This window comes from Anarhichas minor, unplaced genomic scaffold (assembly GCF_050575085.1).
Source record: "Anarhichas minor isolate MPS153535 unplaced genomic scaffold, ASM5057508v1 ptg000052l, whole genome shotgun sequence".
NCBI lineage: Eukaryota > Metazoa > Chordata > Actinopteri > Perciformes > Anarhichadidae > Anarhichas > Anarhichas minor.
In genome coordinates, this window is record NW_027466498.1 from 1,404,429 (window position 1) to 1,426,402 (window position 21,974).

Here is a 21,974-nt window from a genome sequence, read left to right on the forward strand (position 1 = left end):
TAAATAGACTTGAACGGGGAAGCATGCAAGAGACAGACATATAATAAATACAAAATGACAGACATAGGCCTATTGCTGATACTGTATACTGCTACGCAACTAATACAATAACTGTCACAAATAGTATCAAGAAGAAAAGTTGTCTCTTTAACTCTATTGGTCAATTAAAGCCGGTACAAAAAGATTTAATTTGACATTCACAGCTGTAGATTTTATGGAAAATGGATAGCAACAAATGTCACCCAAAAAGTAATCAATTAATTTCATCATCTGATTTCAAATGTATTTTAATGACACGGATTAAACCCAATAACATGTTCTTATGAAATTAAAATACACACATGCACTTTTTCATGTAAAACATATGATCGACAGGGGGCGCTCCTGTCCCACGTGTGCTTATGTGTGTGCACTGTGTGTGTGTGTCCAACGACTTATTTAAAAAAACGCTTTTTAAAATGTGTACAGCTGTTCGGCTCTAATAAGAGGATACCAATAATAAAAAGTTATTATATTAATATAATTAACAATAAACAATAATAACAGCAATAATAATAAGGATACGCCTCCAAGCTTTCAGCACAACGATTTTTTTATTGAAATTGTGAGACAATCAAAAAAAAAAAAAAAAAAACCCGGACAACCAGCATAAACAAGATACTTTCTTCTTTAAATATATTTTTGAATAGATATGAATGATGCGCCCGTAGGAGGAATTGCTTTGAATGTCTCCTGGCTGGAGTGAAATAACCTGAGGTGTTTTTGAATCCATGTGGAGCTCTTTCCTCTGTCTTTGTCGGTGGATGCAGACTAAAACATGGCACACACGTCACCTAAAAATCAGCGATGCTTCATAAACAGTTTTTCAAACCAACAAGCGCTAAATAGCTTTCATGTACAGTATACGTTCATGTAAAATGGGGGAGAGGAGGAGAAAAAAAAGTAACAAGTTAAATTCGAAATATATACACGCTAATATACAGCCTTGAATAAATTAATACCAATTGCATATTCTTGGATCTTAGCTTTATTTACAGAATTTGTTTTATCTTTAATTACATAAATAGTTCCGATTTTTTTTTCTGGCATGAAATGATAAGCGGTTATTTCTTCCTCTCGCAGAGCGTTCACCTTCCGTGCCTTTTGAAATAATCAGGCCTGGAAAAAAAGTTTTTGGATGCAGCTTGAGACCTGCCTGTCGAAACCAGGACGCTCAAATGCTTCAAGTTAACCAAACTCAACACGCCGCTCTCCGCTCTGCGCCGCCCAGTCTACGGAGGGGCAGGCTCTCAAGCAGGTTAGACCGATTGATGGGGCCGATCCTGACCCTCATTTTTGTTTTATCATTATTTTAGTATTTCATTGTCTAAAATGTGTTGTTTATATATTTCATTGTTTTGTATAATAGTATTTTAATGCAGGAATGTACCCCAGAGTTTCTACATGGGTGAGCCTGCCTTCAAGAGCCGCTAACCCCAAAACATGGGATTCAGGGGAAGGTGTGTATCTGATGATAGTCAAAATGTTGTCTTACAGGCTTTTCACCCTCTCTAATAGGTAAGCTCCAGAGGAGACCCTTAATACTTGTGGATTTAAAAAGATTAAATTGAATTATATGGGCAACATTTTTGTCAATCTGCTGCTTTGTTCCAAAAAATACCAGTTATCGGCCTTCACTGGACCTATATCAGTCAAACCTCATCCCAGTCTCTCTAATGTGCTGTACAGGACAACTGCACTTATAGTCCTCTGGTATTCAAGCCAAGTCTTCATCCCAAACGGAGAGTTTTCATCACTTGGGAGAGTCTGCACTCGGGGAGGGCTCCCGCTGGCTCTCCAGGCCGCTGACCAGCCTCTGAATGCTTTGCAGCTCATTCACTGAGTCCTTCATAGAGGTTTTGGGAGATGCAACCCTCCCACTTGACCCTCCTGTCTTATGGTTGCTGTGGTGCTCCGGTGCTGGGCTGGTGTCCCTGCTGCCCGGTTTGGAGGATTCGGAGCCTGGATTCAGGCTGCCCTGCAGGCCAGTGAGCAGGCTCTGAGGCAGCGACACTGGGAGCTGGTAGGGGTTGAAGCGGAGCCGGGGACGTGACGCGTTCAGGAAGGGGTTCCTGGAGAGGGGGTTAGAGGTGCTGGTGGCTGGGAGGGCTGAGGCTGAGGCCGCAGCAGCAGCCGCCGCCATGTAGGTGTAGGGATATGGGAACAGACCGCCAAACGGAGGCATGGGGATGCCCTGGAATATGCAAGAGGAAAGACCATGAGTTACAGTTACACATCACTATTTCCAGTCAAGCTGTCAAATAATCAAAGCACTGATACATTTCTTCCAACACACAAACAGCAACTAAACTGGTCAATTTCTTCAGATTTTTTTTAAACAGATTTAGTAAATTATGAAAGTAAAAGCAACAAATGTTTATTTTGGGTGTAAAAATATTTTTACAAATAGTTTACTCCACAGAAGCTGAACATGTTCAAGGCAATAGTTTGATTACTGTTTTTATCATTAAATGTATGTTAGTGCTAATACTTTCAAAAAGTCCCACTTGTTTGCATGCAGCAAATACATGACATTTTGCATCTCTGATCATGCATATTTTCAGTACTAAATATAAGACGGCTCTGATTGCACCGTCTACACTCTCAACCCAAAGCTCCAACTTTCCTGTCGTGCTGACATCAGCTCAGTCCTACAAGTGTACAGACGAACTAAATAATGTTGTGAATGGAGGCCCTTCCTTACCTGAGAGGCGAGCATGTGCTGAGACAGATGGAAGGGGAAGGGGTTGGGGCTTCCTCCCGTGCCCTGAGTGGAGAGGCCATTTTCCAAACCACTTGCAGATACAGAGGCCAATAGATGCCCCATGCCCATAGCAGAAAAGGCTCCAGGGGCCATGGCAAACTGCCCAGGGTGAAACAACAGTGGTGATCCGGCGCCCAGAGGGTTAAAGAACTGCTGACTGTGCAGGCCAGACAGAGCCAGACTTTGTAAGTGGGCTGGGCTGAAGTGCGAGGGGCTCTCGGTCTGAACCATGAGAGGGGAGAAGGTCTCCTTAGTGGCACTAATGCCTCCGGCCTCCAAGTCCTTTGTCAACACGTCCTTGGTGTCCTTCCTGTGCCTGCTCTCCGCTTTGTCCTTCTCAAGGTTCCTTATACTGAATAAGGAGTCATCCTTCTTTTCTGTTATAGGCCTGTCCCTCATGCGCTCCTCACACCTGGAGCTGTAGGGGGACACAGGTTCAGGTCCCGGGCTGTTGGAGCCAGTGCAGCGCTCGTCGTGATGCTCCAGCTCCTGCTCGCTGTCAGTGCACGTTTTCTCATCTAAAATACAGGAATCACATTGGGAAAAAAGGGAGGTGTAAGCAGACCATCGCTATCACAAAAAGATTCCAATAACCCAGCTTGTGTTGTCATTCTAGGTCTATTTATGTTGCAATATAAGCCATGCAAATTTAGTTTTTCAGAGCAACGTAAAATAGCCTTTGTGTTAATTGTGTAAAGCGTTTGAGTGTGCACACATCAAGACATTTGAATTAAAAGCATGGCCCATTAACAAATACTTTAGCCAGTATTGTCATATCAATTCTTTGGATACATTAAGGGAAAAAAACAATAGGTTGGGACCAAATAAAAACCAAAACCAGACAACATTTACTTTTAGAATAATTGGAAGTCAAATGTCGTTGACCCTTATAAGCGTTTCACACATTGTATGATCTCAATTTCAATCTAAATATGATTTAGCACATTTTTGTCAAAGTTTAAATACATTTTACTGTTTACATTCACTCTCATCAGGTCTATTTAGCTGCCATGCTTCATACAATTATTGTAAATAAAATAAGTCCTGTTTATTGGAATTTCATGAAATAAAGCGGGTACAATGGGTGATCTTAGTTGGCCTGTACTGAATTGGTTGACAGGTGTCCACTAGTGGTGAGCATTTTTAAATATTCAAACAGGTTTGAAGGTTTTAGGTATCCCATTGTTATGGGTGTGCGTGAATGCGTCTAAATTCGCAATAACACATTCCTGCACAGAAAATAAAAAAACGTATTTTTCTGCACCCCAATTATTTATTTTCCTCACGTTACAGATTCATTTCTTCCACCAGGTTACAGACATATTTTAGCCATTTTAACAACATTTAAATTATGCTACTGAATTTAAATTCTTAGTCGTTTTAGGTGATTACAAAAACACATCATAGCTGTTAAAGGCTTTAACCATCGTTGAAATACCGGCTCATATATATATACGGGCCCGAATAAAACAACAACAACGTGTCTCACCTCGACTGGACCTGCTGAACCTCAGCGGGCTGGTATCGGCTCCCAGCGGGGAGTGGACGGCGTCCCTGCTGGTCGGAGGCTCACTGGATGAGTCGTCTGAGTCCGCGCCATCCCGGTCCGCCTTGCACTGGTCCTCAAACATCCGCAGCGATGGCATGGTTAGCTGTTTCCTGTCAATTAACAACGATAATAATAATACTCATGAATGGTGGTTTGGGAGCTGTGCCACCATGACCTTGGGCACACTCACACACACACAGGCCTGCACGCAGGTGTTGGGCGGCAGTTACCTTTTCTCTCTCCTCCCGTTCCCCGTGTCTCTGAATCCTTTGGCAAAAGGGTTGTTGTCAATCTTCAGCTGCGTTATCTGTCAAAAATACAGAGTGAGAATAGATGTTTGAGGAATGGAACCAGAATTACAACAGACCTGTTAGAGCACGTTGTCCTCGCTGCCCATATTTGGGACAGCAACGTGTTTGGATAAACACACAGAAAGCAGTGTGTTGGACAGTAGCCACGGCAGGCCTCGGATTTGCATTATTAATAAAAGCGTAATGATGGGGTGTTATTCTCATAGGCCCCTGGAGAGAAATTATGCCACGAAATATTCCTCTATGGGGCCACACAAGCCTCCGTTCCCTCCGAAAAAGAGGCATTGGGAACAATACTTGAACAGATGACTATCATATCAATAATTAATAATGCGGTTTGGATCACTGCTTCTCTACGATATGTCCTGATGTCGAAGCGGCCAGTGTGGCTCAAAATAGGGGCGCGGAGCCGGCAAAGGGCCTGTACGGCTCTTGCGGGAGCGTCTTCGCTCCTGAAGGCCCTGTGGCCCTTGAACAAGACGCTTTAGGCGTTTGCAATTTGAGCAGAGAGAGTGTCTTCTCCACTGTGACTGCGGGGTGACCAGCCTTTTAATTGCCCTCTAATCGATGATGAGTCTTTGCCATAAACTTTTACAAGACCCCCCCCCCCCACACAAGCTCCAATTAGCTTCATGGAGGAGGATAACGAGTCAACAGAAGAGGCTAATAATACCGTCTAATATGGGCTACACATATTCAAACCTCAATTAAAATGTGCTGGGTTTTTAAATGCTCTAACAGTATAGGCTGTATTAAATCCCCCAAAATGGAAGGTGCTAGTGTCATTCTTTGAAAAGGCAAAAATGAAAATAAAGAAAGAGCGCATGTCTGCCATGTTTGCTGCTGCATTACAAACACAATACACTCTCCACATTTAATCGCCTAATTTATATACTTCAGCTCAGGGTAATGGCCAATTTATAGCCCATTAATAGCAGGTACAATACATTGACAGACATATCTGCTACACCCACGAGTCCAGGCAAAATAAATAAATAAATCAAGTGGGCCATGGGAGTCCTCTGCAGGGAAATTAGGCGACCTACAAAATCAGATTAAGTCTTCGGGGGTTGGCGGTGGGGGGAGGGGGCGCATGTAGGACATTTATTATGCAAAGTATAGCAGCCATATTAGAGGCAGTCGGTTGAGTGTGAACAGTGACTCACCTTGTCGTTCTGGTAGGCCGTCACCGCCACGAATTCGGTCTCCGGGAAGACGTAAGTCCTGAAGGTGCTGTAGGGGAGCTTCAGGATGTCGTTGGCCCGCACTATGTGGAACCGGGGCTGGTACTTGTGCATAGAGTTCAGGATGGTCTGGACCAACACACACGAAAAGACACAGCGTTGATGTGAATATGGGTGTATTGTATGCCTCCTCGATGTTTTTCTCTCCATTCAAACTCCACACAGAATACCGCGGATCATCCAGCGCATTGTTACCGATGCCGTTATAATTACTGAGGGAGCAGACTTGTCTGTAATTAGTGCGGGGCCAAGGGAAAATCCTGAGCAGGCCACACATGTTGACATGATGGTCCAGAATTACGGCACACAAAAAAAGTGATTTGATCCAGTTTATCGGAACAAAAGCTCCACCTTTCTCTCTCTTTGGTTTCAGATTGGCCACAAACAGTAAAGCCACTTTCTTTCTTTATTTTTTACACACAGGGCACTAGAGAATAAACATGCGTTTTAAGGTAAAACATATTTTTTAAATCATCCCCCCACTCATAAAGAAAACCAGACAGAGCAGCATTAAAATGCAATACCGTGTTAATTCCAGATAAAGATAAGCATATTGAGATACCATACGAACCATATTAAAGATCACTTATAATCCGCATATAGGCTGCACGTGCAAATAAGACCATTACACGTGATTATAACTCCTGCCTTCAAGCGATTGCAAATGATTTAGACTGACATGTAAATGCTGAATTTGTTTAGTCGGAAGCTGCACTCTGCCAGTCAGAAGGAGTTTCTCAGACATTTGTAATTTGCTCCTGTAGCTCCTTATTTTTTTTTTTGGGGGGGGGGGGGGGGCGGTTATATTTTTAAACCGGTAAAATAAGGTGTAATACGTGGTAAACTATGGGATCATATTTAGGATAAAACACACAACAACAACCTAATAATATCTAGGGCATTATACTACACAATATACTATAGCCTACTATACCATACTATACTATACCATACTATACTATACTATACCATACTATACTATACCATACTATACTATACCATACTATACTATACTATACCATACTATACTATACTATACCATACTATACTATACTATACTATACTATACTATACTATACTATACTACTGATATCAGACACGTCAGTCGGCTCGGTCATTCACGCTCATTTCACGTCATTTATCTGTGACCCTGCCTGGCAAACACTCAGCTTAAATGTACTGGTGTTTTTATTTTTTATTACAAATACATGCCCGATTAAAATGAAAAACATAAAGGGTCAGGGGCACAATGCAGCCATGGTTTAGGCCATGAGCAGCTGCAGAGAGACGGGCCCATGACTGCAGGGGAGAAAATGCAGGCTGATACTACCCCGAATCTGGAGAGCTGCAACGAAACATAAGCTCTGTGTATGTCAGCGGCAGTGGGAAGTCAAGTGGTGACAAAGTGTCAACAGCTTTGGACGTAAAGGCGTCCAACAACATAAATGTGGGCTGACTCGTCTTTAAATGCAGTATATTCTCTGACATTATTTGTGTAACGTTCTGATTCTATATTTAGTAGAAAAGCTCCCCGCACTTTTATTCATTTTCCTTCACAATTTCCCTGCAGTCGTTTTCATTTGCATTCAGCACATGCTATGTGCTCTGTTTTTATTTATTTCCCTTTTCCCCCTGGCTGTGTCTTGCTATTATTGCGCTGCTGCAACGACCCACTTTCCCCATATGCTTCATAAAAATTTAATCTGATTTTAAAAACACCTAAAAACACCCTGTCTGTTCAAACAGCAAACACCTCATGCACCATATGTACACAAAAAATGTCTCTGTTCAGGCGAGAAAAAAAACTCCCACTACTTACAAATCCGTGTTTGTCTGAAATGTTGTTGGTCAACTTGAGTTTATGGAAAGCAACAGGCTTCGCCATCCACTGCTCGCCGGTGGCCGGGCTGTCCGGGTGGATATACATCCGCTTGGGCATCTCCGGGTCGGCCTTGCCCGCCACCATCCAGCGGGAGTTGTGGAACTTGTAGCGGCAGTCGTCCGCCGCCACGATGTCCATCAGCAGGATGTATTTGGCCTTTTTATCGAGTCCGTTTATTCGCACTTTGAACGGAGGGAACATCCTCCTGCAGAGGAAAAACACACCGGGAGTCAACACGCCGCTCCGACAAGAGGAAATATTGTATTTATTATTCTCCAGCAAAACCATAGTGTGTGTGTGTGTGTGTGTGTGTGTGTGAGGGGAGGGGGTCTCTGCCTGTCTGTCCGCCTGTGTGTGTATGCATGTGTGTGTTGTCCAAAGCCCACACTACAAATCTGAGCAGTATATTTGTGACCACATCAATTCACGTCCCTGCTTTTTGAAGTGACAGCCTGTTTATAAAATCCAGAAGCGCTGCTGTCTCAACACAATGCAGTTTGGGAGATAAAACCTGACGAAATCCCATGACACATTTCCCCCAAAATATCCCAAATATGTCCTTTGATCAGCCTTGAAATATATTGTAAATATTTCAAATTAATTTACGTTTTTAATAATTCACTAATTAAAAAATGAAGCCAGTTTAAATCCTAAATATAAACATGCAGTTATGGGGCTGGAACTCCATTTAAAACAATATATTTAGTGTGTAATGCGAGGTAAACATTGCATGTTCTTGCAGTATCCTCTATTGCTTTTTATCATATTTTTATTAATTGTTGAACAGGATAATAATTGGTTGAGAATTAAAAACCGAATATAAAGGCCTGACACACGCACCATTTAACAACGTGAATAAATTACTTTTAGCGGCTCTGAACTTTTCAGCTTGACTCATTCTCTGCATTAGTAAAGATAAACTGCCTATTTAAAAAAAAAAAAGGAAATAATGTAGTCTCGGTATAGCCATTCGTGAATTCTTACCTTCCGGATTTGGTAATAACCATCTCCGTCCCGACTTTATGAAATTGGTCCCAAAGATCCTTGGCTTCCAGTGTTACTTTGGGGTCGTCGTCCACTTCCTCCTCGGGCTCCAGGCTCTTCATGCTGCGGAGATGAACCGCCTGATGGTGGCTTAGGGCCGGGTGGAGCACAACCTCCGCCGCCCCGGCCAGGCCGTGGTCCGAAATGGGCTTGGTGAGCGCCCCGGGAGGCAGGCTGAGCGCCGGGAAGAAGGAAGGCTGGGCGGCCGCTAGAAAGGCGGACATAGGGAAGTCGGTCGGCCGGTGTGCGTGGAAAGGGTGATAAGCCATTGCAGTCCCTGTGAAAACTGGATCTCTCATCGGTGCATCCACAAAAACCGAAGTGAAATAATGGATATTTTAGTGGTAATTCCCCCCAACCCAGAGCCAGAGTAGGTCCCCGCTTCGCGAGCAGTTAATTTCTGTGGAGCGGTGCTGACGAGCACGGGGCTTTGTCAAACACACAGCGCGTTATCAGGCTGAAGAAAAAAATAGCCCAGAGTTGCTTTTGATGTGCTTGTTCCTTCGGCTCCTCCGCCGAGTCCCTCAGTAGGAGCGGTGTGTGAAGACAGAGCCCGGCTGCGCTGTGTGCCTCTCAGAGAAATAAGCTGTTCCTCTGCTTCAGTCATCCCACACTGACTGGAGAGATGTGGCCCCGTTCACTGCAGATCTGTGACTATCTCACATGTCCTTCCTGCCTCCATCCCCAACACTAATGAACCAAGCCCCTTTGATTGCTGATTTTACGCTTTCTGGACCAATTGTGGGCCCCTATAGGCGTGGTTCTGACAGCTCCGGTCAGATTCTATGAGATGAGGGAGGGGGGCAAGAAGGTGTCGGAAGCATTAGCAGTAAGAAAACATGTCAACAGAATAAAATATTAACCAATGACAGGAAAGATCGGGAAATCCCACCCCCATTTCCAAGCCAAACACCGGGTCAGCCCTCAGTTCTTGGCCGGTGGAGGCATCGTCTCTCTCGGCTTGCGTTTTTACAACGTCGCCTCCGGAGAAACCAGCCCATCCACAGAGTCACTGTTTAAATACTCACCTCAATACAGAGGAACAGCTCCAGTCCTCCACGTTTACCATGTCTTTTAGAACAACTCACTACAGTAGGCTCAATCCACGACTCGCAGCTCATGTTCTGCATTCCGGAGAGATTTATTCCAAAGAGCCGCTGCTCTCTCGATCGCTCTCTATAATAACAGCCTTGTACTTATTCCGTGTTATCGGCTGTTTTGACGCTTATAGGCTGGATTTGCCTCACACTAGCCCAGGCTATCCGTGTTAGCTGTGTGTACACTGACTTCAGCCTCATACAGCCCGGCTTCCCCGGGCGAGAGACATTTATCTGTGCGTTTGTCCTGATCGAGCTGACGGGAAGGCAGCGACGGTCGCAGCGGCGGCGGCGCAATAAAAGAGACGAGGCTGGAAAAGACAAACCCAGATGCTGCGCGGAGGAAAAGAGGAAACCAGATGAATGATGATCAGTGAATTTTAAGAGAAATATCAGAGAGAAGGAAAAGCGGTGAGTGCTCACTTCGATACAAACTCTTCCTTGTTTAGACGCAAATAAAGTTACATTATTTGGAGACTCTGGCATTGTTGGGTTTTTATTTTTTAAATAAGGTTAAATGTTATTGTCAGTGTCCGTTATTATCACTAATGTTACACTGTTGTTGGACGTCGTGGGGATTTTATTTTTGTGTCGAAACAATCGCCAGCAATGAGATGATTTAGTGCTCAGTCTCAGAGCTGAGGGCAGGCCGTGGCAGCGTGTAATCTCCGACAGGTTGTATTTTGTCAAACCAAGGACAGTGCGAGACTCCGGGAGCCACGGGGGCCCCCCCACCCGCCTCCCTGCAGTCCGCTCTGCTGAGCTCCTTTAGAGGAAATCCAGCGCCGCAGCTCTTGATTAACTTGGACTCAGTTTGTTAAAGAGCCGCTCGGCGCCAGTCGGCTGATGCGCCACAATAAGAACAATCTCTTGTCTCTTTATATTTACCCTGAAGTCGTGCATGCGCGAGCCCCTCCGGCCCCTCCGGCCCCCCCCTCAGCAGCCTCATCTGCGGCTCCGCTCCACTTTTCTGCCTCGGTCATGGCTCGGTGTCAGATGTGAATTAAAAAAAAAAATCTTTTTGGATAAACAGCTGCTCTCTCCGTGTTGCGGGACACAGGCGTCACTTCGACCAAAACTGAAACAAAAAGTGAGAATCCCTCTGAACGAGACTGCCACAGACAACTGCGGATTTCCTATTAACCCTTGGAACTTATCGTCTCGGCGGCTTCCGCTGACACGACGCTTAGATATGTTGTGAATATTATATTTATTATTAATACATACTATTCATCCGACGATCACATGAAGATAAAATGTGCTAAACAAATGCGAGACAAAAATGCAACTCCGGGAAGCTTCAGCGGCCTGCACGTGTGCGTCAGATACATCGTGTTATGTGATTTAGCAGCATGCAGTGTTTGCACATCTCCGCTATGTTACACACTTGTTGCTCGGTTTCCATCCGATTGATACGGCCCGCTTAAAAGGTCAGCAGGCCTGACAGCAGCAGCTCTATATCCGAATGGTAAAAAGCTGAAACCCAAACAGTTTCTACAAGCCCATCAGATCAGACACAAGCCCCCGGAGCACCAACTGTTCCACACAGCGGAGTCAGTGTCCACTGGCAATGTGAAAAATATGTGTATTCTAACAGTTGGAAATAAATGCCAAGCATCAACTTCACATGAGGAAAATGTAAAATCATCAAGCATGTCTGGCACTCACCGTTTTCTCCAGTTATTTTGTGGTGTGTATCTGCTGTAATTTGGCCGGACAGCTGACTTGTTTGGAATGCTGCACCTTCAGATTTATGCAATGACAGAAGAGACGTAGTGCCGTGGGAGCGGCGGCAGTTTGTCATTGTGTGGAAGCTGCATGCACTGAGCTTTACTTGGAAAAGAAAAAAAAGATTAGCAACATATGGAGGTGGATAACGGGTTTTCTGCCGGAATACTCAACTGGATAATTGTATCAACAATGCTTTCGCAAATTGGTCACCATTTATTTGTTCTGTTCCGTCAACGGTACAGAAATCTCCATTACGCGCGATTTAAAAGTCATTAAGTCAAGGGAGGACTGCTCCAAGCTGCTGCTAGATCTAGAAGGGGCACTGTGCCGATAGATTAGCACATTCTCTGTGTTGGGGATTAATTAAAGCAGACAGTGAATTTGTTCCTCAGACTTGTTCTTTGGGAATGCGTGTGTGTCCTGCGTGTCAGATGGGCATGTGAAACAATCATCGTGAATGGTACAAGATGCGCAGAATGTGGAGGAACATCTAATAACAGGCGCATATTCTTAAACGTTGATCCCAAATTTTGTCCCACGTTTAGATCATTTATGATTTTGACAAAACCAGAAATGTGTCAAAAAAGCAGGTTTAGAGGCTTCAGTTTGATATATTTGATGCAACCTGTCGGTCTCCCTGTTATCTGGGGCTGTGGGCCTATTTCAAGTGAATGAAATGCTTGCATGGCTCTTTCCACACAGTAGGAAGTTGACTCAAGCTTTTCTGTGTCCTTGATCCGTCCGCTCAATACAATACAGTGCAGCAGATGTGAAAATGTGCGTAAAAACGTCTTCCGTCCCGGTGATTTGGCCCATGTGTCAACGATAAAGGCCAACGACGCTCTAATTACAACATAACGGATCAGTTTTGCGCCATATTCGTCTATAATCGAGTATTGTTATTTTCTTCCTCCCTCCGACATTGTTCCTTTCTTCCTTTTATCTCTCCATCTTCTCCTCCCATCTTCCTGCATCATCTCTCCGGCTATATTTAGCGGCTAGACTGAGGCCTTGGCGCCAGACCGTTTAAGACCTGTCAAAGTCCCTCATATTTCCCCTTGTCACATGGAAACCCGGCGACCAACGGCCCTCTCCTCCTCCTCCTCCTCCTCCTAATTTCTTCTTCTTCTTCTCCTTCTCCTTCTCCTCTCTTATCCTCATCGTACAGCTACCGGCACCTCTCCTCCTCCTCTTCCTCCTCTCCTTCATCTCCTCCACTTCCTCCTGCAGCTCCTCTACAGTTCACTCTGCTAAATGACACATATCATTTCTCACTTGTAAAGCAGTGTTTCCTCACACACACACACACACACACACACACACACACACACACACACACACACACACACACACACACACACACACACACACACACACACACGCGCGCGCACACACACGCGCACACACACGCGCGCGCACACACACGCGCGCGCACACACACACACACACACACACACACACACACACACACACACACACACACACACACACACACACACACACAATATCATATTATTTGGAACAATACAATGAAAACTAAGCCTTTCGGGACGAACGTATTACCTGATGCATCCCAGCTCTTCCATAAAACAAACATGTTTTTACTGGACATGACTTCATGACAAACTCAATCATGAACTACAACCACTCATATCCAGCTACCTTCCAGCCCCTGAGCTTATTTTACCCTCATATTCTGACAGTCCAGTTCTGAGCTGCAGCCTGTAGCCACAGTGTTGTGTGGGGGCTGTGTGTGTGACTGACAGGTAGAAGCCAGGTGGGGGCGCTATCGTGACCCAGGGGAGCCAGAGAGGAGTGACAGAGATGTCACATCCACAGGCGTTACAGCAGCCAACACCGTGATGTTATGACACTCACACAGAGTTCAGACTGATCAGGTTTAGTCACAGAAAGAAAGCTTTGATTTGATTTACTCTTCAACTCTTTACAATGCAGTGCTTTTAATACACTCTCTAATTATTTTACCATTAGGTTTTTAACTACAGTGAAATTGTGCCTTATAGGTTATTGTGCTAAGGAGACTCGGGGTAAATCAGAATGGAAGCAAAATCTGCACGGCCACAGGTGAATAAGTGCATGACGCTCGGCCGAAATCTGCGCACGCGTATATCTCCGGCGTATAATAGGTATGCCAAACGCGATCACTGGATGTGACACGTGCCACCAAATAAATCACAAAGACATTACCTACTGTCATTACTCCCTCAAATATTCCCTGCAGTATTAATAGAAAAAAAACATCTGTTGTCAGTTGTCGGTTGCTGGTTGGAGGTGACCTTCCCGTTGTGCCTTTGAGCAGAAAGTTCCGCGAGCTCTCTGAAAGCACCAATAGAAACATTAGAGTATTTCATTTTTTTTCTGTAGGTCTTGCACATTTTGATAAAATCAAAACAAATCGATCCCATTGAGTCATCTTGTTAAAAATACCTGTTCCGCAAACATGCAGTCACGACTGAAAACGGCCTTTTTAAAATGTTGTGGGTCCCCGAGACATGAAAAAAACATGTTTCTGCTAAAACAAAAAGGCCTCTGCACAGTCGACTTTCTTTGAAAAGAGATTTTACATGTTTAGATTAAGAAAATAGAATGTTTTATATTCCACCACCTCTCAGTAAATACATTTATTTGAGGGATATTATTATATACGGATTCGCAAAAACCTTTTGATTTTTAAAACAGATTAAAAGTATTTGATCAAACCGAGCGGTAAAAATATCTCCTTGAGGATAGGCATTTTAACCGGAAGTGTGAACGTGCGGGTTAGTTCGCGCCATCAAATGAAAGAGAGGGATTACACTTGTAAAACTTGTATGTTTGTGTTTATTTCAGGAGATGCTCTCAACTTATTCCTAGGCATGAAATAATATTAAAAGCATAGGCTTTTAAATATCATCCAGCGCACATTCTTTTTTTTACTCTTCCATTTTCGTTGAGGCACTTTTTTTTAAACCAGCAAAATAATCTCCTGTGTGTTTGCAGAAGTGTTGACAGTGTGGAGAAATTGAATTAGAAGCTGCAGCGCCGGGAACATTGAATCATAGGAGCGCAGCGGAGGGGCAGGAAGGCTATACCTGTAGGCCGGAGGGAGAGGCTCTTCTGCCCCTCTGCTGTCACACAACACGGAGGATCAGAAATCCTGCTACATGACAGAAAGCATAACGACAGACATAATCTAAACAACCTCTCATCAAGACTAAAGACAAAACTAAGGTAACGTCTCAGTTTCAATTTCATACGTCATATTTTAGTGTTTGATTATTGTCCATGTTTCACAACATTTGTAATTCTAAACGCTGAGAACTGAAATTGCTTTCAAAAGTGAACGTTTTGACACGTTTCAAATTAAGTTGCGATAAAAAAATGACTGAAACATTGAAGATTATATGACAATCTAATTATTTCTGAAAACGACATGAATAAAACATCTGCAAATGTGTCATCATGTCATATAATGCCGTCGCAGTCAGTCAGTGAGTTGAATAGATGAATGGAGTCAGAGTTCATCGCAATGTCCCTTTAAAAATACTGAGCTGACGTGTATCTTCTCACACTGTGAATTAATGTGTGCTAATTGAAATGAAAGTGAGCCTGAAATGTAGGAAAGTGAGTTTAGGTAAGTGGATCCCTGCTTCCTCTCTTCCTCTGTACAGGTAAGTGTTTTATTAACTGCCTTGTAAAATGACAGAAACCTGAAGCAGCGCAGAGAATGGAAACTGATTCATGTGTTTCTTTAAGGATAAATATGGCGGATGAAACTGAAGCTCATCCAGAAAATATCCTGCTCATGTTCCTGATTCAAATCTTTTCTCCTTCCAACCTGACAGCAGCCGGCTGAGCGCAGATCAGTGAGCACATCTCCGGCATTGTCTTGGACATTTTACACTGTACAGGTCCTGACACACTGATGGTGAGTTTTAGTGGGAACAAAGCTGTCTCTGTGGTTTACAGACCTCCTGGAGGAGACGGCAGGAGGTGAGAAAAAAGGCAAATAATGAAATCAACCCGATGTGAGTAAAGTCTGTAAATGAACCATGTTTGTAATTTAATGACAGTTCAATGATTGAACTCTTCCTTGACAGTTATACGTTGGTCTAGATGCAGTCTGGTTGCAGGTTTAGGATCCATGACATGGATCTAGAAATGGCCTTGGTCCTTGTGTCAATGTATACGTTTTCTGCAGCAGCTGATCTTAACATGAGATTATCAACTCATCATCAAAATGAGTTTGCTCTCTCAATTAGATAGTACTTATTCAAAATAATTTATTTCTCTCAGGTTCCTCAGAAAAATGTAATATTATTTATAGCACTCAAAATGAACTTGAGTGGACAACATGTGTTTACAATTCACCACATGTTTAATACTTTTTTTGATCAAATGTGTTCGAGGTCCATGCCATGCTAACCAAACAGAGACCTGGAGCACCGTGTTTCTAAGCGTGTTTCTCCATCACAGGGCCGACTGAGTTGTTTAAGGATTTAATGTGAAGACGGTGAAGGTAAAACATGCAGGAATCGTCTCAGGTACGTCCCACACAGTGAATGGGTTGCAGAGAACAACTCAAAGTGCCTGTTATGGTTGAGCTGCAAAAGAAGCCATTTTTGTCTGTCTTGTTCTTTATTTGAGTAATTTTGGCAACCAAAGTGACTTTGACTTTGAAAATGACAATGATAAAACAATTCTGGGCTGCTCACTTATAAAAATATCTCCAAAATGAATTTGTAGTCATTTGCACATATAAGAGGAACATAATATATAATAGATTTAAATCTACATTTTAGCATCCATCAAAAGGTAGTTGAAGGTTTCTTTGGAAAGTTTTTCCATATCCGATGTTGCATGTTGTACAATTTTTAATATTGGGCTATATAAATCAAATTTAGATTCAATTTGAATTACAATAGTTATTTTACATCCCAATTTCTAAATCCTCTTTGCAGAAGCTGCTGGACTTCACAACACAATTCTATGAGACCTATTATAGCTTTTAATGAAATGTAAAAATGAAATCATATTTTGAACATTTTTTAATTACATGATTTGTGGCCACACGCATGATTTTTATGGTTAACGTTTCAAACGAATCTAAAGTCACATGTTGGAAGCAGGGACATATGAAACAAAGTTTGTTTTTCAAAATTGTATTTATTTATTATACACAGCCCAGTCATAACCATGTCATAACCAAATATAATTTGCTGAAAGAAACAAAAATAACTGCTACAAGCGATGTTCCTGCTAATTTGCATTTGGATGTATTTGCACTGCTGGTCTCAGCAGACAGGACATTGGTCATGTTGTGAATGGAGGCCACAGTTTGGATACGGTTAGCAAGCAGCACAATTATATGCATCAACATCAACTGTTGGCTTTAAAGAACAGCAGATAAGATTATTCCCTCAGGTCCAGAAGCACAGGGAGACATTTCTGTTGCTTTTGAGAGAAGTAGCTAGCAGGAGGTCTGGAGAGTTACTTTATCTCGTAAAGTCTTGAAATGGGAAACGACGGATGATGGTAAATTTGCTCCAACTAGGCTACACTTGAAATGAATGATTGTTAATGATCATTTAGAAACTGTTAACATGGAGTCCGTCGTCTTTTAGCAAAGTAAATGTGAACGGAGCCTTCAACATTGTGTATGCTAAACTGCTAGCCAGTGTTTGCAATACGTGTTAGCATGCTTTGTTCCAATCAGATGTTTCCAGTTAAATGCTCATGCTAACCAAGCTAATGCTTTGTAGTGACCCCATGCTAACTACAGGAGAATCAGTGTGACTATCACACTCAGTTTTAGTTGTACTCGATTAGCCCTTCGATGATTGATACACGTTCACTTTGCTTTCCTGTTCAAAGTTCACAAGTTGGGACTCAACATCAGTGGGTTCCACTGCACATCTCTAAGCTGAATGTTGAATATAACATGGGGACTTTAAAGTTCACACCATTTACATTTCAGTGAGCTGATTCTCTTATCCAGAGCAACTTGAATCAATGAGGAGGGATGTACTGTTTTGCAAAGGACGCATCTTTCAGAATTACTGCTGCAATACACTGTTACATGTCAAAGCTCACTATTTTAGAATTTCTTCTTGAAATCAATATATAGCTTAATGTGCCCAGAATCTCCCCATTCAGTGTCATTACAATGTCTTGTTACAAATTCATTTTGAACCGACATTATGCGTATCAGTTTTCAGGAGTTTAGTGCATTATCCTTGTCAATGACCATATTGTTATTCATCATGTTTTCTTTAAAGTTTCAAAAGTTACTCTGGTGATAAAACATTGTAAAATGTTTGTTATAAAGTGTTTGAATTAAATAAAAAGTTTCCCATAAAAAGCTGCAGTTTGTCTCTTGTTGCATAATGCCGAGCTTTCCTCTGGATGGAGTAACAGAGAAACAGCTTGAGCCCATTTCTACTTTATTCATAAATAAATCTTCAATAAAAACATTTTGTAATGGTTCAGTTTGTATGTATTCTGTTGTCTTACTTATACTGTAAAAGATTACATTTTTGTCTGCAAACGTTTGTTGGTCATCTCTTCAAGCTTGGAGATGTTCCATATAGCTGGGCAAGGACCTCTTTTTCATTTTATGGCCAGTAGTTTATGAACACATCGATGAGATGAAATAAAGTGTACAAGAAATAATTGAATGCTAATTTCATTTAATTTGCTTCTTCTTTTTTATTTTGAGTTTTGGGATTTGAAGTTTTGTGCTGATTAGCAGAGAAACAAACATGGCCTCTCCTTTCTCAGAACAAAGAGCCAGAGTCGACCATAAAAAGTCCCTTTAACAGCACTTTACTGCCTGTTAAAAAATATGGTACTAATTACCAGTGGTACTTTGTGCTGATGGTCACCGCCGTGGTTGAAATCTGAACGGCACAATTAGGAGCAATCAGAGTGAGAAAAAAGACAGACAGTTTCATTTCCTTGTGTTCTATTATGTTTTTATTTTCTTGCATGACTGCTGGGAAAAGTCAAGTAAGTATTTTACAAATTAAATCGTACTGTCAACAACAAGCATTTGCTCTGAATTAAAACACGTAGATGCATACCCTCATTCAGTGAAAGAGCAACAACAGGCCATCATGGCCTGCAGCCAGTCCAACTACACACATGAGGGATTGTACATTATTATTTTTATCATTGACAATTCTTTCTAATGTGTCTCTGTAAATAGTGCATTTCAGTTTTTACCAAGACAAACATTTTGCTTTGGACAAACTAACAGGCGAAGTGTGTTGAATAAAGGAATTTCTGATTATCAAAGTCAATCTTCTTTGCTTCAGGCAAAGCTAGTACATTTAAGTATAATGCATTCATGTATTTATCTATAACTAGAGGCGAGAAAAAGATTTTGGTTAAAACTTGCTAATGAAGAAAATACAGCACGACGGCCTCTATTAATCCACTCAATGAAAATGTACTATCTGGAACGGCCGAGTTGGGAAACATATCTAAATGATGTCAGAAATGTCTCAATTACACGGTAAACATCTAAATGACTTCAGCAACGTAGTAATAGTGTCATCTCATTACTGCATCTTTTGTCAAATGTAATTATATGATAATCAAAGGCATGAGAGGGACAAATTTAATCAAAAACATTTAGGGAGAGGCCAAGAGAGCAGCAACACACACACGGAGGGAAAAGGAGCTGCTACACATCACTGACTGGAATAAACATGTTTCCTTTGTCGGCCCTCCCGCTCTCATGGCTCATTCAGACAATAGGCACACCGTAAAACTTCAAACACACACAAAGAATGACGGCGGCCCGGGCTGAGGAAACATCAGCTGCAGAGAGGAGAGGGCGGCTGGACTCCAACAACGTCTGTGTCAACTGGCTTCTGATTTAACACAGCAGCAAGGTTAGAAAGCAGAGATAGATGTGCTGGGCTGATACTGGCCTGTTATTAAAAATCTGATATTGAAAATAAAGGAAGTTCCTCCCTGACCGCTGTATCAAAATACTCTGTGATGAAACTACATTTTATCTGAACTTTAGATTTGGTGAACTGCCCGGCAACACTTAAACTAGCTGTTAAGCTTAAAGGAAATTAGCTTTCAAGAGACTACAACACATTTTTCTCAGTGTTTTCACTGAATGCAATTTGAACACTAAATAGTTTAATTAAATTTTCTTTTTAGAATGATTGGAAATCTGTACAAACTACAGAAGCATTGGCAGCTTCATAAAATAAATACAATACTAATACTGCATGTAGCTGGGACCACACTAATGTGTGAGCAGCTGCATGAGAAAGACAACACAGAACACACTTCAGTGAAAAACAAATCCTAGGCATGATTTGTTTTGCTGTGTGTCAGTGCGATGCTGTGTGGACAGATATGGGGGAGGCAGGCGGGTGGGCCGGGCGGTGCTGGTTCTTCCTGGAGGAGAGGTGGGAGTCTAGGGGAAGTTGGTCGGGAAGAGGCTGAGCGGCTGGCTCTCGTTGGTGGGCAGGGGGGAGCGGTAGCCCTCGAAGTTGCGTGGGATGCTGCCGCTGGTGGATCCCGAGCTGTTACTGAGGGTCTCGATGCTGCCCTCCCTCTGCAGCTCTGCAGAGACACACAGAGAGAGAGACAGAGAGAGAGAGAGAGAGAGAGAGAGAGAGAGAGAGAGAGAGAGAGAGAATGTTTAGTAGTCGTCAGGTGATCTGTTTTCAACCACAAGAGCTAAGCTAATCAGACAACACAACTGTGCGGGTCAAATGTCCACATGCACAGTTTGTCTTCTGACACATACTCTGTATCCTTATTCTGACAGAAACAAAGTGCCCTCATCATTCGGGCTGGCTATCAAGCCTAAATACCTTTTCAGTATGAAATTAAATGCATCCATAGCATCAAATATTTAAAAAGTTTGAAGCTCCAAAAATCGTCCTTGAATGCTTTCTTAGGTCTTGTTTGCATATTCTAAATTACTTACCTCCTAATTGAATTGAAAAATTTATCAATTTTGCATGTTTCTTTAATGGTTGCTTGTGTTAAGACGTCTTTAAACACACTATTACTGAATCTATCTCTTGTAAACATCCATCGCAGTTTACTGACTCATTTATTGACCTAACTGTACATCTGTAATTGTGTTTATGTTCTATATTGTATTATTACCAACTGATATAAATGATGGTGAAAACTATGAAAATAAGATCCAAGTTATAATAAAGCAGAATGATCCTATAACCCACTGTTTCAGCAGCATACATGAAAACATGAAAGCAATTTCAAACATTACAGAAAATAGGAAATGATTTTAAATGACGCAGAGTCAAAGTGTGCATAGCAGCCAAAGGTGCACAGGACACTAACCATTAGCACCATTGTTCAGCATCATCACTACATTGAACATAAAGTAGGAACAAAACAGGAGATCCCTTCTTATTGCTTTACCATGAATTACTCATCCGATATGAACGTGCATCTGTGTTATAAGCAGAGGAAGTCCACAGCTGTGGGATTAACCCACAGCATCAGTGGACAAGAGTTATTCTGGGACATAACCAAACTTCTCCTAACACTCTCTGGGTGACAGAGAGCATTTCTCTGACATGCTCACATTGCTCCACAGCCCTTCAGACCAGACCAAGTTACTCTGCTGAGGATCTCCGCATAAGGAACCTATTACTGTTATTACATGCTATAAACCATATCCGACGATATATGGACAGAATGCCGTGCGCGTAAGTGGCAGCACAGTATTAAGAATGTGATGCATGTAGTGTATTGTATCGTCCATCAGGCCCTTCACTGTCTTTAATCTGATGCTACCCGCCTGCTCTGCTGGCAGTGGTCTACGCCCTGTGAGCGTGCGTCAATGTGCATCTGTGAGTATGGCATGTCATCAAGAAAATTGAGAGCAGGAAATGATAATGCACGTACATGAGAACACAGGCGGCAGACTCCGGTTTTAAAAAGGGAAGCCAATACGGAAGTGCCTTAAACTTGTGCTCTTTCCAATGGCCAGCAGGTTGCTAAAAAGAGTCTGGTTGTATAGAAGTCTATGAGAAAATGACCCTAAATCTCACTTGATTTATTACCTCAGTACATTGTCAACATGAGTTCATGGTCTCAATCTTTAGTTTCAAGTCTTCTTCAATACAGCATGATGTTCATTTAGTAAAATAGACGACATAGCGTGGCTACTACAAAATGTCAAAATGTCAAACTCGAGGCTTCAAATCTGTAGTCCACAAACCAATGGGTGACATCACAGGGACTATGGCCACTTGTACAAACGTCACCTTTTTGTCTTTCTGCTTTGAACCTGTCTCCGAGTTGGT

General features: G+C 42.4%; 2 protein-coding genes across 3 annotated transcripts in view; both read right to left on the bottom strand.

Annotated features, from left to right (window-relative positions):
- Nucleotides 1–368: 368 nt before the first annotated feature.
- On the bottom strand, nt 369–9,664 carry tbx2b (T-box transcription factor 2b). Its single transcript, XM_076075450.1, has 7 exons — nt 8,774–9,664; nt 7,727–7,994; nt 5,830–5,982; nt 4,583–4,659; nt 4,293–4,462; nt 2,744–3,321; nt 369–2,233 (listed from the first exon to the last, which is right to left on the bottom strand). The coding sequence occupies exons 1-7, from the start codon at nt 9,130–9,132 to the stop codon at nt 1,793–1,795; spliced, it is 2,046 nt and encodes a 681-aa protein (XP_075931565.1). The 5' UTR covers nt 9,133–9,664; the 3' UTR covers nt 369–1,792.
- An 8,944-nt stretch (nt 9,665–18,608) lies between these two features.
- bcas3 (BCAS3 microtubule associated cell migration factor) overlaps nt 18,609–21,974 on the bottom strand; it is a 351,541-nt gene continuing 348,175 nt past the window's right edge. For both annotated transcript variants that reach the window (XM_076075476.1, XM_076075477.1), the window contains exon 24: nt 18,609–20,250. In XM_076075476.1, the coding sequence (XP_075931591.1) occupies nt 20,102–20,250 (149 nt within the window). In that variant the 3' untranslated portion in view covers nt 18,609–20,101. The remainder of the gene's footprint in view (nt 20,251–21,974) is intronic.

Coding starts and splice junctions, on each gene's coding strand:
- tbx2b (XM_076075450.1), bottom strand. CDS start 9,132: ATGAGAGATCCAGTTTTCACAGGGACTGCAATGGCTTATCACCCTTTC. Junction 7,995..8,773: donor GTTATTACCAAATCCGGAAG/GTAAGAATTCAC, acceptor TTTCCTCTGCAG/GAGGATGTTCCCTCCGTTCA. Junction 5,983..7,726: donor TTTCAGACAAACACGGATTT/GTAAGTAGTGGG, acceptor TCGTGTGTGTTG/GTCCAGACCATCCTGAACTC.